Genomic DNA, 22,650 nt, shown 5'->3' on the forward strand with positions numbered 1-22,650 from the left:
ATTACCAAAGAAAGGTGACTTGAGTCAATGCCGAAATTATAGAGGCATTATGTTACTGTCAATTCCTTCAAAAATATTAACTTATATTCTTCTGTCCCGCATCAACATTAAACTCGAAGACAGTATTCGTAGACAACAGCAGGCTTCAGACCAAATCGTTCGTGCGTGGACCAAATTAACACTCCCAGGATCATCGTTGAACAATTTGCAGAATGGCGGATGGATCATCGTCGAACAATTTGCAGAATGGTGGAAACCCATAAACATATTATTCAGTGAAATCTACAGCTGCGCTTTTGACAGTGAAATCTGCAAACAAGCGTTAACATGGAATCCTCAAGGAAGCAGAAGACCTGGTAGGCCCAAGCAAATGTGGAAGCGAACACTAGAGAAAGAAATCCCAGCAAGCGGAAAAACCTTTGGAGAAATTAAAACTGGCAAAAAACCGTGACAGTTGGAAAAAGTTCGTTATGGCCCAATATGGCCCAGCGAACGCACGGGAGTGAATAATAAAATAATAAACGCTTCAAAAAGCTTCTTTTGACATTTTCTGGTGACGTTGCTATAGTTATAGGTTTTTAATATAGTTTTTGTGGCACAAAACAAATGCTATTGGTAGTCACTCATAGTCAGTTAAAGTTTAGGGTGTCTAGTGAGAGCAAGAACAAGAATTAAAAGTAGACTTGTAGTTCAAGAAATATTCAATATAACGATTCTTCTGACTAATGAACAATCATCAAGTACTTTTATATATAATATCAAAATGAATTCTCTCTAAATAATGAATTTAGCATATAGGTAAAATGCATTTGAAACAACAAAAGGATATAACATTATATCTTTCGTTATACAAAGAGTCTACAAAGAGTCTATTTTAAGCGAGTTCGACTTTCCAGAAGATATCATTTGATATTAAAGAAGTGGTAGAACTTCATTAGTACGAAATGTTTGAAGAATTGGAAGCATAAAACATAAAAGATCGTGAAAAATTATGGAGTCAGTATTAAATCATGTTGTATATGCAAAAGATATAGGCGTTTAAGGAAAATTTGTAGGAAAATGAAAATTTTGTATTATCCGAATTAAATCCGATATAAATTGGAAGTCCAATATCATTGAAAACCTTTTGAAAGAATGAAAATTTCATGACATTCAAATTGCTTTCCATATAAATCGGATAAAGTTTATTTTGAATTTTGCATCGGAAATGCATTGAGTTAAATTTGTTGCATTACTATGCCAAAAAATTAAGCTCCCAATTTTAACATATTTTGAATATTTTTGATTAATAAATAAGACACAGATTTTTACTGAATATAACCTTTAAAAATATTGTTGGATGGTTGTAGTTTACTACAAGTTTTAATAGTAAGTAGTTTACTTACAATTGTTTATTAAAATAATTATACTGTAAATTTAATTAAAAGTAATACATACATCAACGTCTACACCAATGGAGATAATATCTGTAAAGTCGAATATTAGCAAGAGTTTTTTGATCTTCATGCAAATCAGTTGCGTTTTATATAAGATAATTTAGAGAAATTATTATCGGATTTAAATTTGCTGATTTGTAAGTTTATAAATTTTTTTATGTATTTATTTGTATTGTACTTTCTTAATTTAGAGGCTAATAATATTTTTATAATAAAATAATAAATATATATGAAGAAGTTTCGCATAGTAGTGAGCTACAATAACAAAAATTGTTTTTATATTATTTTTTAATTAATTAAATTTTTGGCTGACCATACAGCTGTTTCGAGAATTGCCAAATGCCTATCATCAGTGGTCTTGGAAATAATTCTTGTATTCAATTGTTCATAAATAATTGATTGAGACTGTAAGTACCAAGAAACGAATTAGTGTCCTGCCAAATTTGAAGCTCAGAGTCAGCGCAACTTAAGCAACTGACCCAAGGCCGACTTGACTTTTATGTTCATAAATTTTTCTAAAGTTTTGTTAATTTACTGTGAAAGTTTTATTAACAAATTTACTTGCTTTGTTTATGTTAGAACGAAATCATTTATGAGCCGTAGAATAATTGAATTAATTAATTATATTTTTATTTTTAATTGTTAAATTTTAATGCTATATAAATAAATATATATAAAAATATGTATATCAAAATTCCTTTGTACGCTTGTAAACAAGACAATGAACTGTCAAATGAATTAATTTTAAGCTTTCTTTCATTATTAGTTTGACAGATAATTCGGTGCGCAGTTTGTTGCAATTTTTGTCAGTCACCCTGTATATAAAAATTAGTACATAAATATCAATTAAGGATTTGGATATATCTTTTAAGATAACACGATATATTTTTTGTCTTGTAAAAATATTTTTCTTTAAACAAAAATTTTAAACTTTATGTTTTAATCTAATAACGTTGAATCTATCCTTTATTTACTGTTTAAATGTTCATAACTGTTCACATTTAAGAATTTTGAATTAATCCGGAATAATAAATTTACTGAGTAATCACTTTATTTACCCAGTTTTGTGAAGACAACAAAATTCCTTTGTAAAATACCATTCCCATTTTTAAATTAAATTTACAATTAATTTTATATTAAGCAAAATTAATTAAATACGTGCATTATCTGCATGACTTCAAAACAACTGAGCTTGAAAGAAGTAAAATCCTTGCAGATTTAATAGAACACTTCTGGAGTTTATTTATTTACTTTAACTTTTTATTTTCTTCAAAAAAGGAGATATTTTTTATGTTGAAAAGCAAATCAGTTTACTGCTACAAAGGGACATAGAATACTGAGTTATTTTTTTAATACGAAGATTAAAGAAAAATAACTATTTTGTGATCTTAGTAAACTTTTGCGCACTGAAATTTTTTAAATTATTATGTGGTGTATTATATGATCTATAAGGAAAATGTTATCATAAACTGCTAAAAAGCTTTTTACTATAAAATAGTCACTTCACTCAAGAAAAGGTTAAATCTTTCATAAAGTAGTGAAGTTTATGGAGTTATATATAAAAAATATATGCTTTTAAAATAAAATTTAAAAGTTTAGTATAGTCCAGTGACACTCATTATTACATTTCATGTTTTACTATTTGTGGTGTAATTTCAGGCACCGTATAACTTAGATAAACCAAGAATATTTTTTTATAGGTTTGATATTTATCCGACATTCTATAAAAACAGCTTCATTGAAAAATTAATTGTCTGACAATAATATTTGAAAATGTGGATATATGCTTCACGGTTTACTAGAATGAAAGAGCAATTTTTAAGCAGCAGATAATCGTATATTAACCGATGTTGACTTCTATCTTGTCTATCTCTCTAAAGAGCGTATATTGACCGATGTTGACTTCTATCTTGTCTATCTCTCTAAAGAGCATTTGATTTTCTGTCAAAGGGTCAAGATAATTTTTAAACTTCTGAATTCTTAAATGATATTACAATGATATAATAGATCTAAATGGATTCTTAGGATCACCATACCAGTATTATCTAATTTAATCCACAAATATTTATGTTCAGTTATTTAATTTTTTTCATCGCTTAAAATTGAACTACTATAGGTAGCTGTAATTTTCTTTACTAATTTTTTATTTGTTTTACAAAGTTTTACTAATTTCTTACTAAAAACTAATTACATCATTTTAATATTTACCGATCGGCTTTTGGTCAGCTGGTTGAGGTGCGCTGACTCTGAGTTTTAAATTTGGCAGGGCATGAGTTCGATACCTGGTCTGCAAGTATTTACGAATAATTAAATACAATAATTATTTCCAAGACCACTGATGATGGGTACTTGACAATATTCAAAACATTTGTATGGTCAGCCAAAAACTTAATTAATTAAAACAATATAAAAATGAATCTTTGTTATTGTAGTTCACTATTTTTTGAAAACTTCAATAATTTCTTAATTTTTTTTATTTAACAATATGTCTTTTTTAAATCGCTTTAAATTACAGCCTAACATTAAGTGTTAGAATCTTGCAGACTAATAACATTTCATTACAAATTATTTTATATAAACATTATGGAATATATAATGATTTGTAAACTATTTCAAGGGGGCTCTGAATAAGTTGCCAGGGCTTATTTACTAGATGTCACGACGTATCTATTATTATATTCCGTCTCAATATTTCACAATTAAATATTTTAGATCCAGAAAAACATTGTTAAGTGGTGACTCAAATTGTTTCCGTAAATGAAATTGTAACGAGGTACTTTTAATTAGTATGTAAAACTAACACATATTTTTGTTATTTACGTATATTTCCAAAAATTTTGTTATCATATATTTATTTTATAGTTCCATATAGTACCATTATAGTTCCATATAGTATACAATTATAAAAATTGTGTAGGACACACTTCTTTAAATTCACTCCAGTGTTCTTTATAAATGGAATGGAAGAATTGTTAATAATTCAATTCCATTCCGAATGGCATCTAAATGATTACGTATTTCAATTACGTATACTGTGGAATTGTGCTAAGTCGATTACATTTCATACATATTCCAAATGTTTAAGTATTTATACCAACTCCTCTCTAATTGATATAAGCTGTATCCGTTAGATGTGGGTATTAAAATGATTGGAAGAATTATACTTGAAAATTCTTAAATTTGTCCCAATTTGTTTTGAGTGCTAAAATTTCGTGCTAAATTGCAAATAAATTTATTTAAAATGTTTCTAAAGTCGAATTTATTTAAATCAAAATGTAAATTTTGTTCAATAACGTGAATAGAATGCAATTTTTCAAATTTCATTGCATACCTTCAGGCGCATTAAACGGTTTGAAAAATTACACGGATGTTATTTTAATTGCTTGCATTGCATAAAGCTCTTATCTCATACAATTCGGGAGTATTGTTGTTGTTGTTGTTGTTTGATTTTAAATTTACAGGCTTTTATATTGAATTTATATTTGTTTGGCATTTAAATTAGAGACCAAATTATACTTTCAACTTTAAAGGCCAGCGGAATGTGAATATCTGCCCGACTTAATGGCCTACTTCATTTGCTCTAGTTTGCCTGTTTCCTTTTTTATCGCTAGAGTAAACGCAAATGTGGAACATATTTGCAGTTAGTTTCATTTATAAATAATGGCAACTCGTAAAAATTTATTCTATTTTTTTTTACTTTGTTTATTTGTGTACACGAAATATATCAAAATTTCAAAAAATTAGGCACGTCCTCAACTGTTGGCGTCGGTTATCTTCAATGTTCTGCTTAGCATTCTGTGTGCGAACAAATTCCAACACGAGAATTTCAAAAATTTTATTAATGCCCTCAAATGCGTTTTAGTTTAAATAACTAAAGAAATTTCGAAGCTGTGTTAAAATATGCTGCAATAATAATTCTTTTTTCTGTTGTAATTTTTTTCCCTAAGTTCTCCCTGGAAAATAAATAGAAACAAAAATTTTTGCATCATTAAATTGAATTTTATCAAATTTATATGCGCATACATTGCATGCAAGTTGCATACTGCATTATTGCACACAGTACGACGCACTTCTGTGCTACACAGTAGAAATAGTGACAGTTTCAGAATCATCTGGCAGCATGAAGAGATTCCAGTTTCCTTGTCTCAGAAGCGACATAGCGCAAGAAGCAATTTGTAGTCAGTAACTATTTCTTTTTTTGTTTTTTTTTTGTATTGGTTGCACTGCTGTCACTGCTGCAATCTCAAATGCAGCGGAACTAAGGAATAAAATATTTCTTGTTTTCTATGTTTTTACGTTTTGTATATTTTTCTTTTATTTTAAAACAGGATGTGGAATTATTGTATCATGGCGCTAGTATTTCCGCTTCAGCTTACGTACTCTTGCACATATTTTAAGTTTATTTATGTAAATTGAAATTTATGGTCACAAATCAACTAAGTTTCTTGATGGTTTATTTGTTTTCATGTTTACTTGAGTAAAAATTTTTATTTTCATCTTTCAAGTTTCGCACACAATTTCAATAATTTTAATTTATTAAATAAACTGAAAATGCATTTAAAGCAGATTTATTTTAACAAAAGATGAGTTCATCAATTTTTCATGTGTAAATACATAAATTCAATTTTATTGAAATTATTTTGTAATTAATTTAATTGGTTTTTTACATATAAATTAAGTTTTAATAAAAATTATTAGGATGATGATTATATAAATATTAGGAGATTAGGATATTATTAGAATGGGTTTGGACCAATTATTTGATTATTACTTCAATTGGTTTCATACATATAAATTATATTTTAATTAAGAATATTAAGACGATAATAATGCAGAAGACTTTGGACCCTTTGAGAGATCAAAATAGGTAGGACATACAGAATAAAATAAACAATGAGTAGTATAAATTGATAAATAGAGTTTCTATAATTGAATACGCAAACAAATAAATCCCATGTTCAGACATTCAAATTATCTTAATTTCGTGAAAATGAAATTAAGTTAATTTCGAAAGTGTTCATACTGCCACAAATTAAGGAAATCATTTGTTTTTTATTTACAAATCGAATATTACAAATTACATGCCCCAAACACCATTTGTATCTGGGAAATTTTAAGAGTTGATTATTATAACTAAAAAATAATGGCATTCAATAGTTTTATTAGCTTTAGTGGATTTCAGGTTTGTGATTTATTATTTTTCACTCTATTTTAAATGAATATCAGTTACATTTCTTTTTCTAAATTCAAATTTAAAAATTTGCACTACCTTCAAAATATTTTCCCCGTTTTATTAAAACTGTCACTGAAATTTATTTAAAAAAATGTCACTTTACTTAATTTCATCTTTATCTTTGTTTAAAATTTATATTACGCATAGTTGAAATCGAAATTTCTCTTAATTTCAGTCTTTGTTTTAACGAAATTAAGGCCATTTTCCTTAATTTCGTTCTAACCTTAAAACTGAATTATGTATGGAAAAAACAACTTAATATCGCTGAAACGAAGACGAAATTAAGATTTTTGCGAAATTAAGGTGTCTGATGTCTGAACATAGTAAATGATATAAATAGAATAAATAAGTTAATTACACTGTAAGAATGCTGCAACCTATCGCACAGATAAGATAATCAGACATCTCTCAAGAGAAATGGTTTATAGTGAACACGATTTTTTGCTGCAAGAACACTATTCACTGTCTTGACTCTGCAGAAATGAACCTTATAGAAATTAATAATAAATTATAATTAACATTTTTGCAATTAATTTATAGATGACATTTTATTAAATTACCTAAATTTAAGAAAAATGCTAAATGAGGGCAATCAATCGATATTATAATTAATTTAATATATGAAGAATCTCCTACCACTTCACCAAAGAGCAAGAACAGGAATTTATATATAAATAATAAATTATTATTAAATAAATAATAATAAATATTTAAAAATAATAAATTATTATTAAAGCTTCTACGATTAATCTATAGATGACATTTCCCAAAAATATTTAAAAATAATGCGTAGTTAGAAAAAGGAACGGATTTTATAACTAGTTTAAAATTATTAGATCATCTTGCCACTTCATCAAAGATCAAGACCAGAAACCTTTTATATGGTAAATATATTATTTATTACAATTAAATTTACTGTCATCTAGATGGCATTTTTCAGTAATACTTAAAAATTATGATTAGTAAGAGCAAGCAAAGAATTTTATAACTAGTTTAAGATGATTAGATCTTCCAGCTACTTCATCAAAGAGTAAAGACAGTTTAGTACTTTCCACAGCTAAGTGATGATGAGACTCAATAGATAAGGAAAGAAGTAAAAGATTAAAAAAGTGTGATGTGTTATTAATTAAGAGGTTGAGGTTTGTGATTTAACACAGAATAACTCAGGTGTTGTCCAACCAAAAAATTGAACTTAGAACTGGATTGGAAACATTATGTATTATAAGAAACTTAGCTGTGGCCAAGTCATTCTTTATTATAAAGGAAAAAAATTAACAGTTTCCATAACCACGTCAACAGAGACGGAAAAATAAAATGAGGTTTGTGTAATGACTTATTTAAGGACTTACGAAGAATTAGTCTAATTTATGTTTCAGTTATTCAAAATTTAAGCTGTGATGATTTAAGTACAATACTAACTGAAAAATGAGATCTCTAAAGCTCGTTTATTTTTTTTCAACTTAACACAAATTTTTACATGAAATCAAGAGTGACTACAAAAAATAGACATCAGTAGCTAGAGACAGAAAAACCAACAAATTGATGAAAGTGGAACCCTTCCATGCTAGCTTAGATTCTTCCACTAGCTTAGATTCTTTTTAGATTCTTAGACTGTTTTAACAAAGATGAAGATAATTAAAACTCTACGAATAGCAACTACAAATTTTTTTAATTATTTTTAATTATCAAGTACCATTATCTAAATTCAAGTTATGAATTTATAAGATTAAAGTAAGACTTTGGAAATTATAAATATAGTATTGTTCTTCCAAATTTTTCAGTCGCCTTTGAATAATAACAACTTATCAAATCATAAATTAAGTAGCATTATTAATTTTACTATAAATTGTATTCAATGTATTGAATAAGCTAATATAATTGTAGTCATATTTACAAATAATTAACTAAAATGTATTACTCGCAGTACAGCATTCACATATTATCAATCCTAAATGCAAGGATTAGGTTCAATATGTACCAAGTACTGTAAATAACAGCTTTTATTCTCTTCACAAAAAAAAAACTTCTCCAATTTTAGAAAACTGATGATATAGTTCTGGACAACTATTCATAAATTTTATGGAATCATAGTCATGCTTCATGAAGAATGGAATTTAATTATGGTAACTAGAGGATGCACCTCTGCCAATTTCATTAAAATAGCCTCTGGTGTAGGGTTGAAATAGAACAAAATTACTTTATATTTGCAGTGCTATGACGTTGACTTAATAAACCTAATTTCATACAAATAAGTCCCAGCGTAGCTGCAGTCAATAAAATTTAAAATAAAAGCTTAGCAAATTCAAGCCAAACCGCAACTCGAATTGAATGCCGCTGCCGCCGGTGCTAGTAGAATATGTATATTGGCATCCATATCATTCGAAACAGTGCTCGTCTGTCAGATACAAATAATGCTGGATTATGTGGATGAAGCTTTTAATTTGCAGCAATCAAATGTTATCGTAACTACAAATTGCACCACATCAGACAAGCTGTAATTAGTTTGAATTTTGAAGCAAATGTCGTCACATCTCTCGACACGAGCCCGTAATTTCTGAGCTCATATGGTATGCTGCAGTTGACATGTTATGCATTTGGCAGGACTAACAAATTTCATATAGTATGTGCACTTACCATCAATTTTGCAGTTAACTGAGTTGTTGCTCTTCTTGGATGAGTTGCGTGACATTTGCGAATGATTTGTTTGAGAATGCGATGGGCTGGAGTCAATGGAACGATGGGCTGTCGTTGTTGTTTGAAATATGCTAGGACCACCAGCCAAAGGACTAGGTGTCACTGTTACCATAGGATGTACACTGCCTGAAATGCATTTGAAATGTGATTAATTTGGAATTGTGCGGAAATTAAAAGTATTTAAAGCTAACGTATGAGTAACATTGTTAGCCGTCAATGCTTACCCGTTTTGCTTGGATCATGAGTGAGGTGACCACCTAACGAATGCAATTTATCAGTTATGCCATGAATTTTATCTACAAAAGAATTGCGTGGTTCACTTTGCGGCAGGCTTGGCGTAATTTCCGAAATGCTATTAATGTTGGGTATAGAGCCTGTTCCAATAAAAAAAAAGGCACAAGCTTAGATAAAGGAAACAAATGAATGGGACATGGAATACAATAAAACATACGTTGCCTTAGCGGCGCTGATAAATGAATTTTTTACAAATGTTTTATATGCATACCAGTGACTCGAATTATTTTTATACTTACGGCAATTTTTTATATTTGTCGCTGCTAAAATACTTACCCTTTGTGTGGGAGGTGACTGGGGCGCAGGCAGTCGTGCTGCTAATGGCCGCCATTTGATTGAGTGCCTTACCATGCAATTGTGATTGCGTGACATTGGGCTTGAGAAAGGACACAAATAAATGTTTAACCAAATCTGCTGGGGTTTCACAATCGAGAAAGGCATCCAGAAAGTAACGAAAGCCATCGTAATCAATGTCCTGTAAGCATATTTTCAAATCGAAAGAAGCGAATAAAATACGATAATATTAACTTTGTGATTGTTTGACATTTTAGAATTTAACTAAATTGCTTAGAAATGTTAAATGTGTCTGCGAGATACTTAGTGCTTTTGTGATTCAAGTGCGATATCAAGTATAATTAAATTGAAAATATGTGCAAATGATTTATAGCTGCCAAATTTAAAATGTAATTTAAAATTACTTAAAAATACTTCACTGCAATAGGACCCATAAAAGTGTATTATTTTACAACAGTCATTTTAGTTCTTGCATTTAAGTATAAAACTTTGTTTTATTTGCAATTTCTGAATTTCTGAAGCATAAAACCTAATGTATTTTTATATAGAAAAGAAAATAAATTTCACAATTGTAAAATATATTATTGCAGTAAAATATAAAAAAGAAAGTTTTTTTCTTTTTTTGTTTTTGTTTTTTTTTTGTAGAAATACCAACTGTTTTCATAAAAAAATCCAACTGCAGACAGACTCATATGTGCTTTGGTGTACATGAACTGCACTCGCAGGAAGTTTGTTTCCTTAAATTAAGTATTTTTATTTATACTTGAGTTACTTATGAAAGCAAGCACACAATCCAAAATCGTTTAACATCGCCTTTGTGAAGAACGTTTCGAGTTACTGGAAATGACACTTAGGAAATGATGGTTAGGAAACTCAATGTGTGCAATCGTTTTGCTCTAACAATATTTTATTTAGTACTTATAAGCGATTTATGTTTATTGTGTGCCATTAAGTATTTCACTCAATAACAAATTAAATTTTTGTTTTGATTTTAAAATTTCAAGAATGAACGAAATATGAGATAACAATGTTCAATAATCAATAAATTAAGGCACAATATAACAAAAGTTACAACAACCTAAGAATTATTACGAGATTATTGACCGGTCACTGTAGAATGAATAATCACCTGTCGAAGTTAGGAGTTCAATCCAACTCAGACTGCAGATACTATAGAGAAGAAAGAGAAATTGCATACCACGTGCTTGGGGAGTGCCCGGCACTGATGCACAAGCGGAAGAAATGCCTAAGAGGGTATTTCATGGAACATAAAGATTCAAGACTAGGAAAGGTAGGCTGTATACTGTCGTTCATTAAAGAAATCGGACTTGGAAAAACACTCTAACCCGAGTAAGGGGCACAATAGATCTTTCAGGTCGCAGTAATAATAATAACCAAAGTAAAACCCACTCATCTGCAATCCTTACTAACATGTCGGCGGTTAAACTTAAGTTTAACACAATATTAAAGTTTCAAAATCGAGGTCTCTCACTAACTAAGCAGCAGTTATATAACTAGCAGTCACTAACTAAGCAGCATATATATTATTTATATTAACTTAACTACAGTTTTGAAAAGAAATGCAATACAAACTCTTTCCACTGTTGCGTGAAAATGGAACTCAAAGAGGAAACAGTCAGCCTCATATTATATTGGGCCACAACCAATTTGCGGTCCTACATGAAACTTTTCCAAACTTAAAATTAATGAATGATTGGAAAGGGCAGCTCGGACTAATTGGGTTAATACAATTGCTTGCAGGAAAGCTAAAGAATTCACGCCAAATCGATCAAATGCCAGACCAAGGAAGCTTTTAATGCTAAACAGAAATAGCATACGACTTGTCACAGGATTTCTCACTGGACACTTTGGTATAAAAAAGCATTCATCGAACCTAGGTATTACAAGAGAGAATAGCTGCAGACTTTGTTACGAAGAAAAGGAAACAGCAGAACCAAGTCTGTATCTCAGTGATAGTCTAGACAGACTAAGACTTATCAACTGCCTATTCATTTATAACGGAATTAGGCAAAACCTCTCCAAAGGACGTAATGATGTTTTAACTGCTACTTGTCTATGGAACTAAAATGAGTTTGACATAATATTTTCGGTATTCGTTCATATGAGGAAAAATACAAGCTTCTTAATTGCTCTTTCAGCTCAAGACTTTCGAACTAATGTAGAGTTCTGAAGCCTGAACTTTCCATGCTAAATTTAAAGCCCTCTATAAAAAGTTTGACGTGGTGTAAGGTGGTATACAATATTGTTAAACAGCGTCTTTATATTAGCGAATAGCCAACCCCAGTATCAACTCAGCTACTGTGGTTCAGACTACTCAAATATTATATTCGTTTCCTTGCTAAAGTTAAAGGCACCCATGCTGAAATGGTAAGGTATGATACGACAAAGTAAATCAATGTTTATTTACTTACGGATAGCCAAACTCTTGCTGCATTACGCCCAAGAGATCTTAAATAATTTGTATTGAAAATGTTAACATAGAGAATTAAAATAATGGATATCCACGTTGCTACTAAATCCATCACTTAGCTTCAGACTCTCAGTTGATTAGAGAAATTTTCATGTTAAAAAAAAGGATTCCTTGCCTTCTTATTTGTATTATGGATAGCTATAACTAAGTGAGTGATTTGGTGGCAACTTGACTGTCCGGGTATATATAAATATTGCTACAGAATATCAAATTACACCTTACCGTCTAAGCTGTTTCAAAGATTACTATAATTCTAGCATAAGAAATACTACAATACTACAAAACTTTTTTATTTATGCATAATCAAGTTGCTATCAAATTATTTAAAAGTCTAGTGATGATGTCAAAATCCCTAGTGTTGTACTACTCGTCTTTGAATGATATAAGTAAGGATCTCTCTCAAAATCATTGGTGTTGTACCGCTCATCTTTAAATGATTTTCACGTAAGGCCTGCTGATATGCCTTTTGAAAACTTTGGTATTGACGATGTTATAGGGCATATATTTTGACTAGATATGATGCAATCGTTTTGAATAACGCAACATCTGTGATTGGTATATCGGTTTTATTTTTTCAAAAATATACACTGATTGGCAAACAGAAGAAAGTAGCCACATGTTAAGACAATTTTGGCTTGAAATAGACGACAAACAAAGAAGCATTCTCTTAAGTGGTTTAATAAGAAGTTGTGTAAATCTGCAGACGTCCATTCATACAGACCATTGATATGTATGGAGGTAACGAGACTACATGATAATTCCAAAATTTGTCAGCATAAGAGCATAAGTGAAAGAATGGAATATTTGTTTTACACTAAAGAGTTAACTCTTTATCATGTTTCTTATGTAAGACTAAGTCTTTAAATTGGTTTTGGATCCAGATTGTTTTATTATAGGATTTTATGTAGGCAGTTCCTTCTATAATGGTATCATATTACATCACTTTTGTGATTACCATAATTATAATAATAAATGAAACGTGCTACCATAATTTTATAGTTAAAAGACCAGCATTACAAAGTTCCAGTTGATCTAAGTCCATGCTTATTTTTACATGGTACTGTGCTATAAGTCCAAATTGTAGGTTACTTAAGTTAGGACTGTACCTATGAAGACTAAATGAATGATATGTAGAATGGGATGATACAATGATGATGAAATTATACAAAAACTCCAACGGCTAGTCCAATAAAGATGCAGATACTGCATAAAGATGCAGTACCGGTATGAAATGAGCGGTTTTTGGTGAAAATAAAACACTAATTATTAATAGGAAAGTAAAAAATATTTTATTCAAAGTATTAGCCATTGCTTTCTACACATTTTGACCACCTTTCTAGCAATTTGTGGATACCACGCCAAAAAAATTGTTCGTCTTTTCAAGCAAACCAACCAGACACCCAATTTTCGACCTCCTCGTAAGAATCAAAGTGCTGCTCAGCCAATGCGTGTCCCATCGATGAAAACAAATGGTAGTCGGAAGGAACCAAGTCTGCTGAATACGGCGGGTGGGGTAGCAGCTCCAAGCCAAGTGTTTTGATTGCATCCTGAACCCGTTTTGCTTTGTGTGCAGGTGCATTGTCATGGAGCAGACTTACCTTGCCGTGTCTTATGGCCGATTCTGGTCGTTTCTCGATCAATGCATGGTTCAAAATTTCACAAGTGTTTTTTCGGTTTTCCATCTGTCTTTCATTCAATTCATGTGGCACCCATTTTCCACACTTTTGGATCTTTCCCATAGCTTTTAAACGGTCAGAAATTGTTTGTTGTGCAACATTTAACATTTCTGCAATTTGCTTTTGACCCAAAGTGTCATCTCCATCCAATATCGTCTGCAATTCGGCGTCTTCAAACTTTTTTGGCGGTCTTCCACGTTCTTCATTTCTCACATCAAAATCATTATTTCTGAACCGTTGAAACCATCTTTTGCATGTTGCTTCTGATAGAGCATGATCACCATATGCCTCGACAAGCATTCGATGCGACTCTGCACAACTTTTCTTCAAATGAAAACAAAAAATTAATGCTTTCCGCAAATCATCACTTTCTGGTACAAAATTCGACATTTTTCCCTGTCGGAACATTTGTATCTTTACGCTCACTTCATACCGGTACACCTGGTAGTTAAAGTAATGAGGAATATTTCTATTGCATCAATCTTGCTGTAGTTATAAGGGTAAGAAAGAAAGTGATTCACACCAGCTATATTAAATAACTGCTAGATGATCTTATTCAGTTGTAAGATCTTCTCCAAAAATCATATTTAGATTCGTTAAGGCTCATAATTTGTTTGAAAGTCATTGATTTTTATAGGAAACATAATAATCCTTGTGTGCAATATAGATTTTTTTATTGTTTATTAATTTTGGCTATGCAGTCCTTTAAAACTACATATAACTGCTGTTAAAAATCGAAGTAAAATAACTAAAAATATAACAATAAATTGACATTCCAAGAAAAATAATTTATTAACATCCTTCTAGAAAAAAGAATATTTTTTTTATATTTATTTTAAAAAGGAAATGTGATTTTTTTTCGCATTTTCTCTTGGTGGGAATATTACAGACCATAATAAATTGAGGAATATTTGATTGCTAGAGAATGGTAAATAAAATCTTTTGTTGAAAATCTTTTTAAATTATATAATAGCGCATTATTAACAATAAAATTTAGGAATCGCTTCACTTTATTGACTTTTAACTGTCAATAAGTGTAAGCGTTTTAGCAAAAGATTTCGTTTATTGTTCACAAATTGTTTGATTTTCAGAATTTTCAGTTTTTTTCGGTTCTTTTCAGTTCTCAGTACTGTTCTGAGGAAAAGCAATAAGCGCAAAATCCGAATAGATAAATACTTTTTGCATAGCTCAACAACAAAATTCAAGAAATGCGAATAAAATATTTTTATTGCTTTGCTACGTGTCAGGAAATGTCTTAAATTCACAAAATATAAACATAAAAATGTAATAATAAAATATAATGGGATGAGATAAGATGTATACGAAGAGAAATCTGTGATTTGCACTTATGTGTGTGGCACACGAATTTTGGAATGGATCTAGCTATTTGTAGTGCGCACAGATAGAAATCTGCAATATTTACAAGTAATAAAATACATGTGCTGGAGCAACGTAGACGGACAGAACTCTTGGACGTATAAGTACAGCAAAATGCAGATTTGCTGTCAGTCACAGCACTAAAACTCAAATATCTGGCAGCTATTACTTGGGTAAATGAAATGTCAACATACCAACTTATATAGTATGCATGTGAAACTCACACCTCGAAATGAGTACTCTCAAGTAATTTCCATCAGAGGATTTTGCTTACATCAGACAACACAAATTTCACGTTTAAGACACTAAAGATATCTGCATAAAATATTCTGCGCTTAAAAGAAAAACTTTAAAGCTTTTTAGTGCCAAGAGCTGAGGTTAAAACTAAAAGGATAAGAACGATAAGAATACGTGTCGTATATAGCTTGCGTGTATCAACATCTTATAGTTTTCTTCTACGTTCTGTTAGAGTAAAGTTTGCTATAACTTCAAAAAAAAAAATTTATCACATAATGTGCATTGGAAGAAATTATGAGTTTCTATTAAGTATGAAAACCACGTACAGCTCAAAATGCAACTGGAAGAAGCTATTAATTCTTTTATGTGTTCACTTTAATTATGGATTTAGACGTTTGGATATAAGTTAACAAGTTTTAGCACAACTTATTTATTTAGCAAATTATCATTAAAAATCAATTTAAAATTCTGCGGGAGATAAACATAAAATTAATGATGAAATTTTGTACTACAGATTTCGATTTAAAGTACTTCCACGTTTTATTGAAAAGTTTTTTGCTCTAAAAAAAGGAAATTTATCTTCAAAAATTTTTATATATTGAAAATTATAATTTTTAATCAACAAATTTTTTGAGCAGATTACAAAACTTTCTGATACTGCCCATTATTCGTCATCAATTAACTTTAGTAATATTTTTTGTCTCTAAGTATCCAGAAATAAATCCTGTCGATTTCAAAATGTAGACTTACTTGCATATTCCATATATGCATTAAAATTATTATTTAAATTATATTGCAGATTTACAAGTTAATTCTGCAAATAAAGTGAAAAGTCTTTCAAAAGAATTTTTAAAATATAGAACGAAAGACTGTTTGAAAGATTTTTGGCACAAAAGTCTTTTGAAAATAGTTTAATCATTTGTAATTCGTGATGAAAAGCTGTTTTGTTCTATTTCTTTCGTGGTGAAATCAAAAACAGTATATATAAATGAAACCAATGCACATCTTATTCACAGGGCAATTCTGACAACGATCTATAAGGTCACCACACGCAAAAATCTTGCGAAACATCATTTGAATAATTATTCATATTCTGATACCAGTCTTTCGTCAGACTTCAAGCTCTTTTCAGGGTTTCTGAAAACCAAATGAAAGATCTGCTATTAATCAAATCTTTTGATTGTAAACTAAGATTTTGTTTGCGTCTTTCGTGTATAAACTCCTTTTTATATAATATAAGATAAATAAAAATAAAATAGAAACTAATAATTAATTAATAGAGAGGTTTCAAAAATTAGTGAACTGCAACAACAAATATTTTTTTTTAATATTATTTTACTTAATTGAATTTTTGGCTGTTTCGAGTATTGCAAATACCCATCATCAATGGTCTTGGAATTATTTCTTGTATTTAATTATTCGTAAATAATTTTTGCGACTGCAAGTACGAGGAATTGACGTTGGCGTTCATCAGCCAACTGAGTCAAACCCGTAGTTCTATGAAGTTTTTGAATTATTAATTAGTGTCTGGTCCGTATATAATTTGTTGGACTGCAAGTGTTAGGCTTAAAACTCGTTCCTGTCAAATTAGAAGCGATTAACCATGACTATTTTTTACAACTCATCAAGCATACAAATGCTCAGCGAATAACATCTGTTTTTGATTTCACCACGAAAGAAATAGAACTAAACTACCACGAATAACAAATGATTAAACTTTTTTCGAAAGACTTTTGTGCCAGAATAGCCAACAAAAAATAACTTTCATTTAGTATTTCGTTCTATATTTTAAAAATACTTTCGAAAGATTTTTAATTTTATTTGCCAGAACTAGCTTGTAAGTCTGCGATATAATTTAAAGAATAATTTTAATAAAATATATTTAACAAAAATAATAATATTAATAATGAATACCATTACAAAATTCAAAAATTAAAAGAGTGATAATTTTATTAATAATAAAAATTCGATTATTATGTATAAATTAAAACTTTTACTTTAAATTTATTTACTCCTTTTCAGATGAGTAGTAAATGAAAGTTAGATGAAAAACGCTTGAATTATTAATTAATTGTTTTATTTCCAGACTATAAAATGTTAACATGCAGCTAAGTTGATTCAGGAATCAGTTGTCGTATATTTTTACGATTTGTATCTAAAGTACATTTTATAATGTCTACAGCTCCACAGCTTTCATTTTGTGTTATAATTCACGTCAAATTTTTGTACTTTGACATTTACAAATTGACCCAAATCAATTCCATTTTATAGGATTGAACTTAGTTATATAACGTTACCAGCTAAGTTAATTCATCTGAACTGGTAAGAAGCAAACCAGAAATCAAATATTATATAAAAATAAGAACACGTTTGGATAATAAATAGAGATCGATTTACACATCAAGCGTAATAAAGTAGATGAGAATTATAATTTATATATATATATATACATATATACATATACAGTCAAACCTGTCTATAGGAAACCTTCCTATAATGAATTCCTCTCTATAACGAAGTTTTGTTGAAGACACAGTGATTTTCATATATTTGAACCTCTCTATAGCGAATTCCTCTCTATAAAGAAGTTTTTTCAGGCACGCAAACAAATTTTTACATACAAAAAAAGCGCTCTATAACGAATTTATTCAAATGCAAGTTAAACACTCAACTAATACGTTGTAACTTATGAGAAACTTCTTTGTATGCAAGTTATTAACTTGTTAGAAGATTTGGAAGAGTTCCTTAATAAGGAAAAAGTACAAATGTCTAAACAAACTAAAATTATAGGCTTACCAATATACAATTAACGATTTTGTTCAACCTCTCTATAACGAAGACCTCTATGAAACGAAGTTTTTTGTAGTCACCAACAACTTCGTTGTAGAGAGATTTTACTATATATATAAACTATGTATGTAAATTATATATATAAATTATAATTCTCATTTACTTTTAAGTACTTAAATTGTATGAAGTCAACATAATGTATTGCGTCATTGTACTATTTTTTTAATATGAAATTTGAGCTTCTGCTTTTTAAAGATGTATTTTCTATGTTTAAGAGTTGCATTTCGACATTATGGGTTTATTTGTTGGCTTAGAAACACAGTATGTTAAGAAAACAATACGTTTTACTTTTTTTATTATCATTTATTTTGTAAGTCACTCTTTTTTAAAATTTTAACAGAATTGGATATACAAAATATTTCTGGTTTTTTCTGCACTTCTGTTTAACGATTTTTTTATACCATCGAAATCTATAGTCTCTTTAGAGAAACAGAGATTATTTCTAATTTGTATTAGAAATTATTTAAGGGTAATTTTTATTTAGAAACTGTTATGTTTTATGACAAGAGTTTGATTTCGAATAGTAAATGAGACTATCGGAATACTTGGTATTCACGGTTGCCACTTATGGTACTTTAGTACCAAAATTGGTACTTTTTTTTCCGTTTGGTACTCTGGTACTCATGTTCAAAAAATGGTACATTTTCGGCGACCCAACTTTATTGTGGATATTGTATTGTTTTATATTTTTTGTACATTTTATATAAATTGTATTTTCTTATAAAAAAGACAATAGAAAAATTTTGGACCTTTTTTTACAGAAATGGTACCTTTTTAAACCAATTTTGGTACAGAAAAAAATTTTCAAGTGGCAACCGTGTTGGTATTATCCGAAGCATCTATACAGTCAGGCCAATAAATACATTTTACTTATAAATGTTCTCACTACTAGTCCCTCTGTTTAAGCATTTAACCAAGAAATAGTCCATGTCAAGTACTTGTTAGGTTATTTTTTAATTTTTTTAACTTTTGCTCTACATTAGCTTTGCCTAATCTGTTTCTGAATAACCCAAAATTGAATAAATGGTTCCACTCATAATGTACAACGTAATACCTGAATGAGATAAATGTTTTGACGTTTCTAAACAGTAATATTCAGTCAAACATAGTTATTATGTTGTGCTCCAAGTCATCTATTTTGTGTAAAACAATTATTGGTAAAGCCAAAAAATAGTTCTTCTCTAAATTTTTTTTTATCAAGGAAACTGTAGTTAGTAATCAACGTCTACCAGTAAAAATTTATATTTATTATTAATAAATCAGAAAACCAGTTTTTTAAATGGTCCTAATGCGTCAAAGGTGATGGTTTAGATATGAAAAAATGTCCTGACTAGGCAAAAAAAATTTTAGGATTGAAGTTTATAGAGCTCTTTCTGATACAACAAGTAATACTTACATTCGAAATTGTTAGTATATACAGCATATTGTGTTACCGTTTGAGATGCGAGTTACACTTACCATATTTATCTCTCTTTATTATCTAAAATGAAGCCTTTAGTAATTTCAGATAATGCTATTAAGAATCGGCAAGCCCACTTTAGTTATATAAAACAGACCAGAAAAATCTGCATCTACAAGTTTTTGAAGTCGCTTCTTCTGTAATCCTGGACAAATACGGATCACTGATGAGGTCCGTTCATTCTTCACCATTCTAATTTCTACATAATCCAGTTGTCAGAATACGTCACCCTTGAGTGGATGCCAACAAGTATTTCAAACCCAAAAACAATTTAAGTTTCAATTGTATAAATATGTTGGAATACATCCAAAATTAAAAGGATTGATACCACATGAGTTTACTAGATGGATGTTGAAGTGTGAGTTTGCCATTCAAAGATGTTAATATTAAAAAAATTTGATTTTTTGTAACGATTTGGTGCTGTTGTTGTGAAATGTGGATCTACTACCATAATCTGTGGTGAAACAAAACATATATCAAAGCAATCCAAATCGACAAAAAAGTAGAATATATATGATCTCAAGATACTGCATGGTGTTATGTGTGCTGAAAAGGGTGTCCTAAACCCTAGCATTATTACGGAAGAGCTTTATTAAAAACAGTTGATTTATTTGTCAAGAGCTATGACCAAAAACGGCAAAAATATATAATCAGACACTAATTTGAATTCTAATAATGTCTGACTGCAGATTTTTGTACCTGTTAAAAACTCTCGCTCCTAGTACCTGGAAATTTTTTTCACTGTATAGCTCAAACTTTGCCTAAGTATCACATAATTCATATTCAATTAATAGGAACATATTCAATATGTCCTTATTAAAATCGGATTCAATTTAATTCAAGGTATCTAGAATTGTTTTGATTTAATCTTGAGTTTTGTCAAGGATGCCTAAAGTTAATTGAGAGCGGGGCAAAATTATAGTTATTAAACTATAATTTTAAATGACACATGCTTTCAGTAATTATAAGTCATCTGAGTAAGTACGTCAAATTTATATTATAGAATTTACAAATGCTTTCCAGATATTGCGCTGCCGAGTTATTGCTTCGTTAAAAGATTTCCTTCTTTTGCTTGTGACAGTTCTGCGCCAAGTATTTTTCGGCCTACCACTTCCTCGCCGGCCCTGTGCGTTCCACTCTAACACTGTGTAAGGTATTTCATTTGAGCTCTTCCTGAGCGTATGGTCAATCCATCCATATTTGCGATTGTTTATTTCCTTTTTGATGCTTTCTTAATGATGGAGTCCTCGCTCAGTGTCTTTATTTGGACAAAAGTTTATACTTTATTTATATGTCAGATACAGACGACCTAAATCATTCTCAAAAATGCTTGAATTTTGATGCCAAAAGTGCAAACAGCGTTCTCAATCTAAACAAGAAGAATCTAAAGTCACTCTCTGGTGCACTAACAGTTCACACACCCCCTGCAATAAATACACAATATAGTGGTATCCGACACAAATATTTGCAGATTCTGCTGTGATGAGGAAGAGTCTATAAAAAATCCGATAACAAACTATGATGCACTAGGTCGCAGAAGAAACAAAGTGTTAGGTGCATACCAACTAGAGGATGAAGACCTTCAAAAAGTCCCACCGAAGGAGCTGGTTCGCTTCCTCAAGATACTAAATGTCTAAATAAATAGGGGTGCACAATAGTTTAAGCTGGTCGCAATGCAGTAAGGCCTTAGCCTAATCCATAAACCATTACTTTATATGCAATATATATTAATAATCAAATTTTTATATAATGGAAGAAGTAAAAACATCCTACAATACATCAAACTACACATGTATGTTTTAGAGTCTCAGAAAATTATTTATGAATAATTCAATTAATTAGAAAAATATTAAAATTAATTTTTGTTGTTCTAGTTCACTACTTTTTAAAAAAAATCTATTTACGAATAATTAAATACAAGAAATATTTCCAAAAGACCATTAATGGGTCAAAAATTCAATTAATTATTAAATAAAAACATTTTGTTGTTGCAATTCACTACTGTTTAAACCACCCCTCTGGTTTGTAATTTATCTCTGAATAAGGTTTTGAAACCTAACCCTATTATTAATTTCTGAAAAATAAAAGTCTCAGATTGTTAAATATTAGGAATTTCAACTATGTATTATTAGATAGATTTAATAAGTATTAGAAGGCAAAATAAAGTTAGTTGCGCAACTAAGTACACTTCTGCGTATAATGAAACAAAAGCGTTATAAAAAATTTTAATAATATGCACTTTTATATAATTTTCTCTTCACTTCCGTTTCATTATTTTTTCAAGTTCATCTATTAAAGTACTTTTTCCTCGAAATAAGTAAGAATTTTTTTTTTTGTTCATTAATTTTGATAGCGTCTTTAGTGTTGATTACTTGATTAATAGTTGCAGACCCAATTAGTAACTTTTTGAGCTACGTTCCGCTACGTCATAAATGCACCCATTTTTGTTTTTTTTGCTCATTTATTTGACGTTTTTGTTTCCAAAAATTGTCAGCTTTAGTGTATATTTTATTTTGGTCCCTAAAAAACTCATTCAAACAAAACGTGGGGGAGAGAAACTCCTTCCAATTAATAAAAAAATCAACGTGGCATATATAAAACTGTTAGGG

At 29.8% G+C, this 22,650-nt stretch overlaps 1 protein-coding gene across 1 annotated transcript in view; it reads right to left on the reverse strand.

The window, feature by feature from the left end:
- Window positions 1–8,354: 8,354 nt before the first annotated feature.
- Window positions 8,355–22,650, reverse strand: part of LOC119674907 (diacylglycerol kinase 1-like) — a 35,741-nt gene continuing 21,445 nt past the window's right edge. Inside the window, exons 3-6 of the mRNA XM_038086064.1 lie at window positions 9,934–10,132; window positions 9,588–9,737; window positions 9,304–9,489; window positions 8,355–8,368 (exon numbers count right to left, since the gene is read on the reverse strand). Coding sequence (XP_037941992.1) covers window positions 8,355–8,368; window positions 9,304–9,489; window positions 9,588–9,737; window positions 9,934–10,132 — 549 coding nt within the window. The remainder of the gene's footprint in view (window positions 8,369–9,303; window positions 9,490–9,587; window positions 9,738–9,933; window positions 10,133–22,650) is intronic.

The sequence above is a fragment of the Teleopsis dalmanni genome, chromosome 2 (genome assembly GCF_002237135.1).
Source record: "Teleopsis dalmanni isolate 2A chromosome 2, ASM223713v2, whole genome shotgun sequence".
Taxonomy (NCBI): Eukaryota; Metazoa; Arthropoda; class Insecta; order Diptera; family Diopsidae; genus Teleopsis; species Teleopsis dalmanni.